Here is a 13,156-nt window from a genome sequence, read left to right as displayed (position 1 = left end):
AAATTACACAACAAATAAATTCACTTCCACTCTTTATCCTCCCTCCCTGAAAACCTAACATGGAACACAGTTTCTCAGAGAAATAGTCTATCTCCTCAGCCCCATGATGGTCCAGGCAACCACCAAACCCCACCTTACTCTACAGGGTTTGCACAGAAGCACAGGACAGAATTCAAACCCTGGTTTACCAGAAATCTCACGATGACCTCTGACCAGTCTGGGCTAACCTCTCCCTGTGGCTATAGAAGGGTAGATCAGCATTTATACCTAGGTTTGAGTCTCAGCTTGGTCACACACAAGCTGTGAGATATGGGACCAGTTCATGAAACTCACAAGCCTCAGCTTCCTCCTTCGCAAAATGAGGATGAGAACTCCTTTATGGAATATTTCCAGCATTAAACACATACATGTTAAGAAGCCTACCACCAGCTGTAGTCTCCAGTGGTGCTGCTGAAATGGGCAAGTTCATGAAATCCAATATTATGGATTTGATCTTGGCCAGATGCTACTCTACACACAAAGTAGTCATCATGAAGAACATTGATGATAGCACCTCAGGCCAACCCTACAACCATGCTCTGGGGGCTAGAATTGACCACAAACTGACAACCACCATTAACAAGATGAAAATTGTTAAGAGGTCAAAGATCAAGTCTTTTATGAAAGTTTACAATTATAATCACCTCATGCCCCACAAGGTACTCTGTGGATATTCCCTTGGATAGAATCATTGTCATAAGGATTTCTTCAGAGATCCTACTCTCAACAAGACACCAAGGTCAAATTCAAGGAGAGATATAAGACCCGCAAGGACAAATGGCTCTTCCAGAAGCTGCAGTTTTAGGTTTGTCTTGTTTTGGTCATTTAAAATACCAAAAAAAAAAAAAAAAAAAAAGCCTTCTATCATCACCACAAATTTGGTGATCTTTAAAAAAAAAAACTGCTAATTTGTTACCCAATTAGGTCATCATCTGCATTTTTTATAACCAGTAGAGAATATTCTTCACTTATTTATTATCCATGTACATTTCTTCTTCCATAAATTTCACACTACTATACTGACTCACATCTTAAAGATGCCAGAAAATAACTTTTTAAGACTGAGCTGTCACAGACAGTACCATCACAGTCAGTTGTAAATTCAGCCCAGCCTCACCATTCATTACTGGGTTTTTTTTAATGTTACAAGATGAATGCTAAATTGAAGAAAAGTAATCAATAGTAAATAGAAACATATTAGTAAGTGAATCTCTTTCTCTTTGCCAGTCTTCAAGACTGGTCTTTTAGTTCATTCCCCTCTAAATGCTTGAAGATTTTGTAGAGAATCATTACTATTAATGTTCTTTGTTATATCACTGTTACAAACAGGTGAAATAAACAACCACCTAAAAAACATGATTTCAGGATTACCAAGAAGGATAAAGGGAAAATACCAAAAATACTGGTCCTGGACTTATGTAGACCATATGAAAAAGATAAAAACACACGTCTTCAAAAGAAACAGTGTTGATCAGATTAATCAATTGTGAATAAGTTTCTAATTATATTGTTAAAATAGTTAGCCAGAAATAAAACCTAACATTTACAGTCAATTCATTTTCAACAATAGTGTCAGGAAAACTGGCCAAAGAGTTAAGTGCTGGGACAACATGCAAAAGAATGAAGTTGTACCCCTAACAAATAATACATTTAAGAATTAACTCAAAGTAGATCAAACAGCTTACACTAATGTAAATGCTAAAATTATAAAACTCTTAGAAGAAACATAGGAGTAAATCTTCCTGATCTTGGGTTAGGCAATTATTTCTTCCATATAACACCAAAAGCACAAGTGATAAAAGAGAGAATTGATAAATTGGATGTTACCAAAATTAAAACTTTTGTGCTTCAAAGGTCACCATCAAGAAAGTGAAGAGGAACCTATAGAATGGGAGAAAGTATTGCAAATCATATATTGGAAAAGGTTCTTATTTCCAGAATATAGGAAGGATACCACTCAATAATAAAAAAGACAACCCAACTTGAAAATGGGCAAAGGATTAAACAGATTTTTCTCCAAATAAGAGCTATAATGGCCAATAAGCACAGAAAAATGCTCAGCATCATTTGTCATTAGGAACATGTAAATCAAAACCATAATGAGATACAATTTCACATCCACTAGAATGTCTACAATCAAAAAGAAAAAATAATAAGTATTGGCAGGCATATGGAGGTATTGGAACCTTCATCCATGACTGGTTGGAATATAAAATGGTGCAGCCACTTTGGAAAGCAATTTGATAGTTCCTTAAAAAGTTAAACATAGCAATTTTACTCCAAGGTATACAACTAAGATAACTGAAAATATATGACCACACAAAACCTGTACTCAAATTTCCATAGCAGCATTATTCATATAGCCAAAAAGTGGAAACAATTCAAATACATTCACCTGAAGAATGGATAAATAAAATGTGGTATATCTATAGTTGTTGTTTAGTCGCTAAGTCGTGTCCAACTCCTTGCAATCCCATGGACTGTATGTAGCCCACCAATCTCCTCTGTCTATGGAATTTTCCAAGCAAGAATAGTGGAGTGGGTTGCCATTTCCTTCTCCAGTATCCACAGAGTTGAATATTATCTGGTCACAAAATGGAATAAATTACTGATACATGGTACAATGTGGATGAAATCACACGTTAAGTGAAAGAAGCCAGCAGAACATGCTAAGTAAAAGAAGCCAGTAAAAGAAGCCAAAAAAAAGATCACATATAGTATGATTTTGTTTATACATGATCTCATTTATATAAAATACTCAGATAAGGTACTTTCTGTCATATAGAGCAGTTACATTAGTAGATTAGCAGTTGCTGAGGGCAGAGAAAGGAGGCTGTGAGGGGATGGAGAGTAACTGCTCATGGGGTACAAGGCTTCTTTTTGGAGTGAGGAAAATGTTCTAAAATTAGACGATGGTGGAGGTTGTGTAACTCTGTAAATAAACTAAAAACCACTACGTTATACACTTTGAACAGGTGGAGTTTATGTTATGTAAATAATGTGTTAGGCTGTTTTGAAAACCTTGAAAAACAGATAATTAGTTACTGTATATAAGGCCCTATGATTTTATTATAAATTTTCCAGGCAAGAATATTGGAGTGGGTTGCCTTTTCCCACTTTTATAAATGTTGATAAAAATAATTATAAAAGTTGGTGGTAATTATAGCAACTTACTGAGTGCTCCCTATGTGCCAGACAATATTCAAAGTCTTTGCAAGTATGAACTAACTTGCTTTCCAAACAAACCTATTAGGTAAGTTCTATTACTAGTCCCATTGCACAGATTAGAAAACTAAAGCCATTAAGTTGCATCATAAGAATTCAAGCACAGAGAGTTGGTGTTTTTAAATAAAATGTGTACTGGCCCTAGAATCCAATAGCAAAATATGGGAAGAAAAATCCCTGAAGTTCAGAGAGCTGGAGAAAATTTTAAATATTATGATTAATGACAAAGTCTTAAAAAGTTAATATCGAAAAGAAAAACTTCTGCTTCACAAAATAGCAGTGAGAAAAGAAATGTATAAAGACAACAGCAAACACAGGTGGGCTGCTGCTGCCCCCTGATATGTTCTCATTCTCCTGTGAGTGACAAGAGGAGGAATCTTACAGACCCTCATGATGTGAACAGGAGCCAGGTTACCAGGCCAGGAGTGAAGAGAGAGTCCAGGAGGCAGCCCCACCTCTGCCACTATATAATTATTCACATGACCTTGGGTGGGTCATCTAACTCTTCTGGATACATCTATAATGTGAAATATCTTTAGATCCCTTTTTGTTTTAAAAATCTCATTATCTACCATCTAGTGCCTAGACTAGAAACATCTTGGCTAGTGTTGTGCTTACCCCCAAACAAATCTTGCTCAAGTCTGTTTCATGAAATTCTCCAAACATGTCTTTTCTGGCTCTACATCAACTTCTCTGGCCCCAGATGCTCCAGCTGTGGGGAGGCAACTGAGAAGATGTATCTGTTTATCCCTCACTTTGAATGCAAGGCCCCTTAGAAATAATAAAAATCTGTTTAGTAAATGTTGAATATTTTTCCAGAATTAACAATTTGACAGTCCTTTAGAGTAAAACATGGCAAACAGACAGGGAAACAGTGGCCGACTTTATTTTTCTGGGCTCCAAAATCACTGCGGATGGTGATTGCAGCCATGAAATGAAAAGACACTTACTCCTTGGAAGGAAAGTTATGACCAACCTAGACAGCATATTAAAAAGCAGAAACATTACTTTGTCAACAAAGGTCTATCTAGTCAAGGCTATGGTTTTTCCAGTAGTCATGTATGGATGTGAGAGGTGGACTATAAAGAAAGATGAGCACCAAAGAATTGATGCTTTTGAACTGTGGTGTTGGAGAAGACTCTTGAGAGTCCCTTGGACTGCAAGGAGAGCCAACCAGTCCATCCTAAAGGAGATCAGTCCTGGTGTTCTTTGGAAGTACTGATGCTGAAGCTGAAACTCCAATACTTTGACCACCTGTTGGAAAGAGCTGACTCATTTGAAAAGACCCTGATGCTGGGAAAGACTGAGGGTGGGAGGAGAAGGGGACGACAGAGAATGAGATGGTTGGATCATGTCACTGACTCAATGGACATGGGTTTGGGTAAACTCCAGGAGTTGGTGATGGACAGGGAGGCCTAGCGTGCTGCAGTCTATGGGGTCACAAAGAGTCGGACAGAACTGAGTGACTGAACTGAACTAGAGTAAAACATAATTTTAATGATGCTAAAATATTCACTGTGATTATTTCTGGGAACTGAGGATTATAGATGATTTTTAAATTTTCTTTATATTTTTTATATTTTGTCTTATAAACCTTATGGTAAAACATTATGAACCACATTAACCACATTATTTAACCACAATAAAAATAATACCAAAAAATCCATTATGGGGACATTAAAAAATCATATACTGTTCATAAATATTTCTCTGGAAGTTATTAATATTACCAATTTGTATAAAATCAAACAAAACAGAATATACCATAACTCCTACACAATTTATCAGATGATTGTTGTTATTGTTGTTTAGTCACTAAGTCATGTCCAACTCTTCGCAACCCCATGAACTGCAGCACACCAGGCTTCCCTGTCCTTCACTATCTCCCAGAGTTTGCTCAAACTCATGTCTATTGAGCCAGTGATGCAATCTAACCATCTCATCCTCTCCCACCCTCTTTTCCTTGTACTTTAATCTTTCCTAGCAAACAGGAGCTTTTCCAGTGAGTTGGCTCTTCACGTCAGGTGATCAAAATATTGGAGCTTCAGTTTCAGCATCAGACCTTCCAGGGAATACTCAGGGTTAATTTCCTTTAAGATTGACTGGTTTAATCTCCTTGCTGTCTAAGGGATTCTCAAGAGTCTTTTCCAGCACCACAATTAGAAAGCATCAATTCTTCAGCACTCAGCCTCATGGTCCAGCTCTCACATCTGTACATGACTACTGGAAAAAAGGCAGGAGGAAAAGGGGATGACAGAGGCTGAGACAGTCGGATGGCATGACCAACTCAATGGACATGAGTTTGAGTAAGCTCTGGGAGTTAGTGATGGACAGGGAAGCTTGGCGTGCTACAGTCCATGGGGTCACAAAGAGTCGGACACAACTGAGTGACTGAACTGAACTGGAAAAACCATAGCTTTGACTATACTAACTTTTGTCAGCAAAGTGATCTTTGCTTTTTAATATGCTGTCTAGATTTGTCATAGCTTTCCTCACAAGGAGCAAGCGTCTTTTAATTTCATGGCTGGAGTCACCATCTGCAGTGATTTTGGAACCCAAGAAAATAAAAGCTGTCACTGCATCTACCTTTTCCCTTCTATTTGCCATGAATTTGACGGTACTGCTACTGCTATTGCTAAGTCGCTTCAGTTGTGTTCAACTCTGTGCGACCCCATAGACGGCAGCCCACCAGGCTCCCCCGTCTCTGGGATTCTCCAGGCTAGAATACTGGAGTGGGTTGCCATTTCCTTCTCCAATGCATTAAAGTGAAAAATGAAAGTGAAGTCGCTCAGTCACATCTGATTCTTAGCGACCCCATGGACTGCAGCATACCAGGCTCCTCCATTCATAGGATTTTCCAGGCAAGAGTACTGGAGTGGGGTGCCATTGCCTTCTGGATGCCATAATCTTAGTTTTCTGAATGTTGAGATTTAAGCCAGCTTTTTCACTCTCCTCTTACACCCCCGTCTAGAGATTCTTTAGTTCCTCTACTTTCTGCCACTAGAGTGGTGTCATCTGCATATAGAGGTTGTTGATATTTCTCCCAGTAATCTTGATTCCAACTTGTGATCCAACCAGTCCAGCATTTCACATGATGTACTCTGCATATAAGTTAAATAAACAGGGTGACAATATACAGTCTTGACATACTCCTTTCCCAATTTTGAGCCAGTCTGTTGTTCCATGTAAGGTTCTAACTGTTGCATTCAGTTGCATTGTTCTTTCAGGTTCTCAGGAGACAGGTAAGGTGGTCTGGTACTTGCATCCCTTTAAGAATTTTCCTCAGTTTGTTTTGATCCGCACAGTCAAAGACTTTCATGTAGTCCATGAAGCAGAAGTAGATGTTTTTCTGGAAGTCCCTTGCTTTCTCAATGATCCAATGAATGTTGGTAATTTGATCTCTGATTCCTCTGCCTTTTCTAAACCCAGCTTCTACATGTGGAAGTTCTTGGCTCACATACTGCCGAAGCCTAGATTTAAGGATTTTTAGCATAACCTTACTAGCGTGCTAAATGAGCACAATTGTCTGGTAGTTTGAACATTCTTTGGGATTGGAATAAAAACTGACTTTTTCCAGTTCTGTGGCCACTGCTGAGTTTTCCAAATTTGCTGACATATTGAGAGCAGCATCATCTTTTAAGATTTGAAGTAGCTCAGCTGGAATTCAATCATCTCCACTAGCTTTGTTCGTAGTAATGCTTCCTAAGGCCCACTTGACTTAACACTCCAGGATGTCTGACTTTAGTTGAGTGACCACACCATTATGGTTATCTGGGTCATTAAGACCTTTTTTGTACAATTCTGTGTATTCTTGCCACCTCTTCTTAATCTTTTCTGCCTCTGGTTATATCCTTACCATTTCTGTCCTTTATCGCACCCATCTTTGCATGAAATGTTCCCTTGATATTTCCAATTTTCTTGAAGAGATCTCTAGTCTTTCCCATTCTATTATTTCCCTCTACTTCATTGCATTCTTCACTGAAGAAGGACTTATCTCTCTTTCCTATTCTCTGAACTCTGCATTCAGTTGGGTATATCTTTCCCTTTCTCTCTTGCTTTTCACTTCTCGCCTTTCCTCAGCTATTTGTAAAGCCTCCTCAGTCAACCACTTTGCCTTTTATAATCTCTGTTGATAAAGATACAGCACTGTGACTTACTGGAAAGCATCAGAAAAATGAGATATTTCCATCATTGGTGGTCTTACTTAAAACTGCCTCCTAGTTGTCAGTTTTTATCTTGTTTAGTTTTATTTATTAATCTCCCTTTCCATGGAAAGATATGAAAGGTCTCTGCTATTTTTATTTTCATTGTATTCTGGTTGTTATCATAGATCATACTTTTTTTTTCTGTTTTTGCCAATGTCTCTATCACCTGGTCTTCATTTCCATTTTTCCACATAAAAATGAAAGTTGTGGCAAAGGCTAAAAGTGCATTGAGTACAGGCCACATCTAAACACAGGCAAAGGGGTCAAACAGCGGCAGCTGAGTGTCTGCAGGTGTAGACTGATGCACAGCTATCAACTGTCATCCATTTAAAAACTAATCAGTCACATTTCTTTCAGTGGTCATGTGCTATCAGAACCTTACTCCTGTTTGAACATAAAGTGCAGACATGACTACTAGCAAAATTTTTAAGACTGATCATAGGTAGCTCATATCAAGAAGTGGAATTCAGTAGAAAAGCCATGACTGAATCCTGCCTTCAGCCAAGTGTGGATTGCCCTCTCCCACCAGCATCTGTAGTTTCACACTGACAGGTTCTAGGGAGGGCATGAGCGCTCCACTTCTCTCCCCCTTTCTACAGACTTCTATGCGCCCCCTCCCCTGTCATGGTTTTACTACTCTTCTGGGTCTTGAAGGCATTTGAGTTTGTGACCCATGCTCTAGAATTTCAGCAAATCTCATCTCTGACACAGTTTCTTACGATAAGGAATGAACTCGGTATCTTACATAAGAGTTCAGTCAACACTGTTTCCACTACTTCAGGGCTGCCTCTCATAGGCTAAGTAGTTGCTGCCTCTATGAAACAACCATATCACCAGATGATTGCAGTAGTGAATCCACTCATTCCCTTCTGCTTCTAAAGCATTATGCACATGACCATCACACTAATCTTTCCTCACTTTATTTCCAGTGCCTACAAGATAAAGCTTGAACTACCCACCAGCATTCAGGGTCCTTCACAATTCAGCCAACATCTAGATGTTCAAAGTTCTTCCCCTACATCCCTGACACAAACACTCCACTCTCATATACGTGCATGGTCCGTGCCTGTTTATTTGCTCACAAGCCCTGCTCCTTTCCTGTTCTGCCTTTCTAGTATCTCCTCAATCTTCAGAGCTCAACTCAAACTCCACCTTTTCCTCTAGGCCTTTCTAAATTATCTCAGTCTCAGATGTTGCCGCCTCCTTTTAAAAATTAACACTTAATAAACATTCCTTGAATGAGTGAATCAAATCTGGCAAGATCACATTCTTATGGCCACTTAATGATGGCCAAATTGCTTAACTTTTTTAAAGATATATTTTCATCATCTGTAAAGATATGGCTTTGGCAATGATTAAATGTGATTATGAAATTATCTAGCAGAGATGCTACATAGACACAAAAGATGTTAGACAGTACAGAGATTCAAGAAATATTAGCCTAATTTACTGCTTTCCTCCCTCTTTCATTGGTTAGTTAACTTTTCAATTACGTATATTTTCTCTTCCTAGCTACACAATGGAGCAAGGACCCATTTCTTAAAATATTTTTGTATCACTCACTGCAGCTAGCATGGAGACTTGCTGATAAAATATTGTTGATTTGAGAATCTTCTCTATTGAAAAATAAGTCCAAAGACACTGCTGACCCTAGGATTTCTTCCTTTGGAGACATTTTGTCCTGAGTTAAGCATTGCCCCCAGTTAAAATCCAAACCAGCCTAGGAAACAGTAACATTTTTGTTTCATTGGTTGTAGTATCTGTGCGGATGAGACTTTTTTGTTCATAAGGAGCAGAAACTACCTTGTAAGTTGCTGCTATTATAGAGGTTTGGTAATGGATTTTTTTTTTTTTTTTTTTTGAAGTATAGCTGGTTTACAATGTTGCCTAAGTTTCAGCAGTACAGCAAAGTGATTCAGGTTTTATCAATAGATCGATTCTTCCATTACAGGTTATTGTGAACTACTGAATATAGTTCCCTGTACTAGACAGTAGGTCCTGGCTGTTTATCTATTTTATATATAGTAGTGTGTATCTGTTAATCCCAAACTCTAAATTTATCCCTCCCCCACATTTCCCCTTTGTTAACCATCAGTTTGTTTTCTATGTCTGTGAGTCTATTTCTGTTTTGCAAATAAATTCATTTGTATCATTTTTTTAGATTACACATATAAGTGATATCATATTTGTCTTCCTCTGTCTGACTTACTTCATATGATAATCACTAGGTCATGATGGGTTTGATTAATCCACTTTAGTATAAATTATCTTACCTAATACCTTCTAACATAATTGCAACACAAAAAGGGTACATAAGGAGAAATATAAAGGGAAAAAGAGAAATATGTATACTGCACTATCAAAAAAAAAAATGAGGGAAGCTGGGTGCATTACACCTTCAGAACTGTGCAATACACAGTTCTGCATTACACAGTTGGTGCATTACACCAACAGACAACACCTGGAACCAGGATGACCACCTGCCTTGGTTTGCCCAACTCTAAGAGGTTCCTAGGATGTGGGGCATTCAATGCTGAAAACTACAGATATTCTGGACAAACTGGGATAAAATGGTCATTTTGGTAGGCACCAGTAAAATCCTACTGAAATATACACTTTACCTAATAATTTCAAAAGTATTCTTAGAGTCGGTACTGCACACAGAGAAACAAAAACCTACCCCTGACTGGTTATCAGCTGGTTAGAGCAAAGTGCTAACAAAAGCAAGGCTAAAGGTTTGATTTCCCAGGAAACTTTGCTCTCTTCCACTATCAGAATCTGTGTACTTCGCTTAAGGCAGTCATTCTCCAATGTCACTGACTCATCACAAGGGAAACAGAAGAGAGAGAATATAGCTCCTTTGAACTAAATCCTTCCCTGCCACTAGTAACACTGGTGAAAAACTGATGTTTTTCTTGTGCAGAAACATTAAGTGATTGACGATCTGAAGATCATCACACAGTAAACTCATTTTCCCTCCTGCTTTTAGTGGGCATCCCTGCTGGCTCAGATGGTAAAGAATCTGCCTGCAATTCAGGAAAACTGGATTTGATCCCTGGGTCAGGAAGATCTCCTGGAGAAGAGATTGGCAACCCACTCCAGTATTCTTGCCTAGTGAATCCCATGGACAGAGAAGCCTGGCGGGTTACAGTCCACTGGGTTACAAAGAGTTGGACAGGACTGAGCAACTAACACTTTCACTTTCACACTCTTAGTAGGGTTCTAAATAACAAAAATTATAATATGTAGAATATTCTCCAATATGATTTCCTTCTAATCTTGTGAGAGAAGCATGGTTGATATGCTTGGCAGGGTTGGGATCACCTGTGGTTAGACAGCCAGCATGCAATGGATGGAGTCTGAGCCCTTAACTCCTAGTGTTGTTTTGTTTGTCTTTATTGTCATCACCATTTTGGTATCGAGTACAGTTTTGTATAACCAGCAAAATACATAGCCTGAATGTTGAAGCTCCCCTAACTTTGTACGTATCACTTCCATAAGAACTCTAGAGCTCTTCAGGTCCCAGAGACTCAGCACCACAGCACACAGTCTCCTCTGTGTCTTACCAAACATGGGCTAGTTATTTCCTATACGTCAAGCACATTCCCTACCCTTTTGATCAGGCTCAGGAGGTTAAAGGAAACATTTCTGCTCTTAATGTTTAGTTACTGCCAGTCTCTGCATCTCATTCTTTTAAGTCTTTGAGTTTCCATTGATGTTTTGGCCTAAATCCAGAGTCATATGGTGTTCCTATTCGTAAACTGAAAGCTGAGTCTGCCAAACATGTTTATTTCTCCTTCAGAGCAAATGTGGGTAGGATGAAAACCACTCCGTGTTATACTTACATGTTACTCATTAACTGGCTTCAAAAAAAAAAAAAGAAAAGAAAAAATCACCTCAGCTAGATTAGGAGTCATGTGAAGAAAGAGCTTCCTGCAATGCAGAAACTGAACAAGGCTGAAACTCAGAGATTTTCACATTATTGGGGAGCTTGAAAAATGAGCCCTTGAGTTTACTTCTTGAGTTGGCGGCTGACAAGTGTACAATGATGAAGAAAAGGCTCTCATCAGGCAATGACACGATGTTCCGGTCTGAGACTCCAGGCAGCCCAGGCAAGCCGGGTGCAGAGGCCCAGAGCAGCGTTCCTGACAGCCCCGGCGCGGTGTTTCTCAGGTGGGTGCATCCTCTCTGCCCGCCCCAACCCCATGGCCTCAGCCACCGGACAGATGTTGCTTGGAGAGCTCCTGCCTCATCCCCAAAGGGAGGATTCTGCCAAGGAGAAAGAGAGGGCACAGCCCAGGCCCCCGGGCTGGTGGATTTTAAGGGAGTACATAGCAAAGATGTGATTTGCTGAGCAAATAGAACTCATCACCATGCAGGGACAATAATTGTTGTTTAATGATAATTGTAGTACTATTTAATACGTACTGGAAAGCTGGCCAGCTATGCAATCACTCAGTTCCTGACCCACTCTCAGGTTCACAGTAAGTGAAACCAAATTGCTGTTGGTGGTGGTGTGGTTGCTGTTGTTTGATTGCCAAGTCATGTCCAACTCGTTGAGACCCCATAGACTGTAGCATTCCAGCTTTCCCTGTCCCTCACCATCTCCCAGAGGTTGCCCAAGTTCATATCCATTGAATCAAATAGTTAAACCAAAAACCTCCTTTTGCTGTCAAAATTATGGTATAAGTATCAGAATATGCTGTGTGCTTAATCGTTCAGTTATTTCCAACTCTGTGTGACCCCATGGACTGTAACCTGCCAGGCTCCTCTGTCCATGGGGATTCTCCAGGCAAAAGTACTGGAGTGGGTTGCTATACCCTTCTCCAGGGGATCTTCCCAACCCAGGGATCAAACCCAGGTCTCCCGCATAGTAGGCAGATTCTTTACTGTCTGAGCCACCAGGAAACCCAAGTATCAAAACAGTAATTATTAAACTATCAAAATAGTTTCCTTCTTTGGAGTTTTCTAAATTAAATGTTAAAATAATACTGGCTGTAGTCTGGTCCTGCTACTTACTGTAAAATGATTTATAGCAGCTTTGAGTAGATTCAGAACATATCTTTTTTAGCTATAATTATTAATACCTACATGAACATCACTCTGATAATTTATATTTTTAATGAAAATTCATTTTTCTACTCTTTATTCATTTTGATTCATAATAATTTTCTAGCAACTTATAAAATGGGGAAACCAAGTGCAGGTGGAAATCCATTACAAGAAAAAGTTTCTCATCCAACTTTTATAAAATTGAGGTTTAGCTGACTTACAAAACTATATGAGTTTCAGATATACAACGCAATCAAATTTTTATAGATTATAACTCATCCAACTTCAGTGTAAATGTTTTTAATGGAGGTGACGTTGGTCTATAATATTATATGTTTCATGTTTATTATTTCTACTTCTATATACATTACAGCATACTAACCACCTAAAATTTACTTTCCATCTGGCATAAACATTAATGTAACTTCCATGTAAAGTACTCAAAGTAGAAGAGGAACCTCCATATCTGAACTTCACTTTTGCATAGCACCATATCCAGAAAGTCAGTCATCTGATTTATTTTTTAATCATTTTAAATCATTTACACAAAAAAAGTACTCAAAATTATAGCTTTTAAAAATTAAATAGAAAATAAAGAAATCCCACTAATAGCATTCACATATTAGACTGTCAGG

General features: G+C 38.7%; 1 protein-coding gene and 1 pseudogene across 4 annotated transcripts in view; both read left to right on the top strand.

Annotated features, from left to right (window-relative positions):
- The first annotated feature begins 455 nt into the window (after nt 1-455).
- Nucleotides 456-844, top strand: LOC133061315 (large ribosomal subunit protein eL27-like; annotated as a pseudogene).
- A 10,536-nt stretch (nt 845-11,380) lies between these two features.
- Nucleotides 11,381-13,156, top strand: part of GRAMD2B (GRAM domain containing 2B) — a 120,638-nt gene continuing 118,862 nt past the window's right edge. For 2 of the 4 annotated variants that reach the window (XM_061150889.1, XM_061150887.1), the window contains exon 1: nt 11,381-11,642. In XM_061150889.1, coding sequence (XP_061006872.1) covers nt 11,515-11,642 — 128 coding nt within the window. In that variant the 5' untranslated portion in view covers nt 11,381-11,514. The remainder of the gene's footprint in view (nt 11,643-13,156) is intronic. The other 2 variants (XM_061150884.1, XM_061150880.1) reach the window with 1 other exon arrangement.

Source organism: Dama dama, chromosome 9, assembly GCF_033118175.1.
Source record: "Dama dama isolate Ldn47 chromosome 9, ASM3311817v1, whole genome shotgun sequence".
In the NCBI taxonomy this organism is placed as follows: Eukaryota; Metazoa; Chordata; class Mammalia; order Artiodactyla; family Cervidae; genus Dama; species Dama dama.
This window is presented reverse-complemented; position numbering and strand designations above follow the sequence as displayed.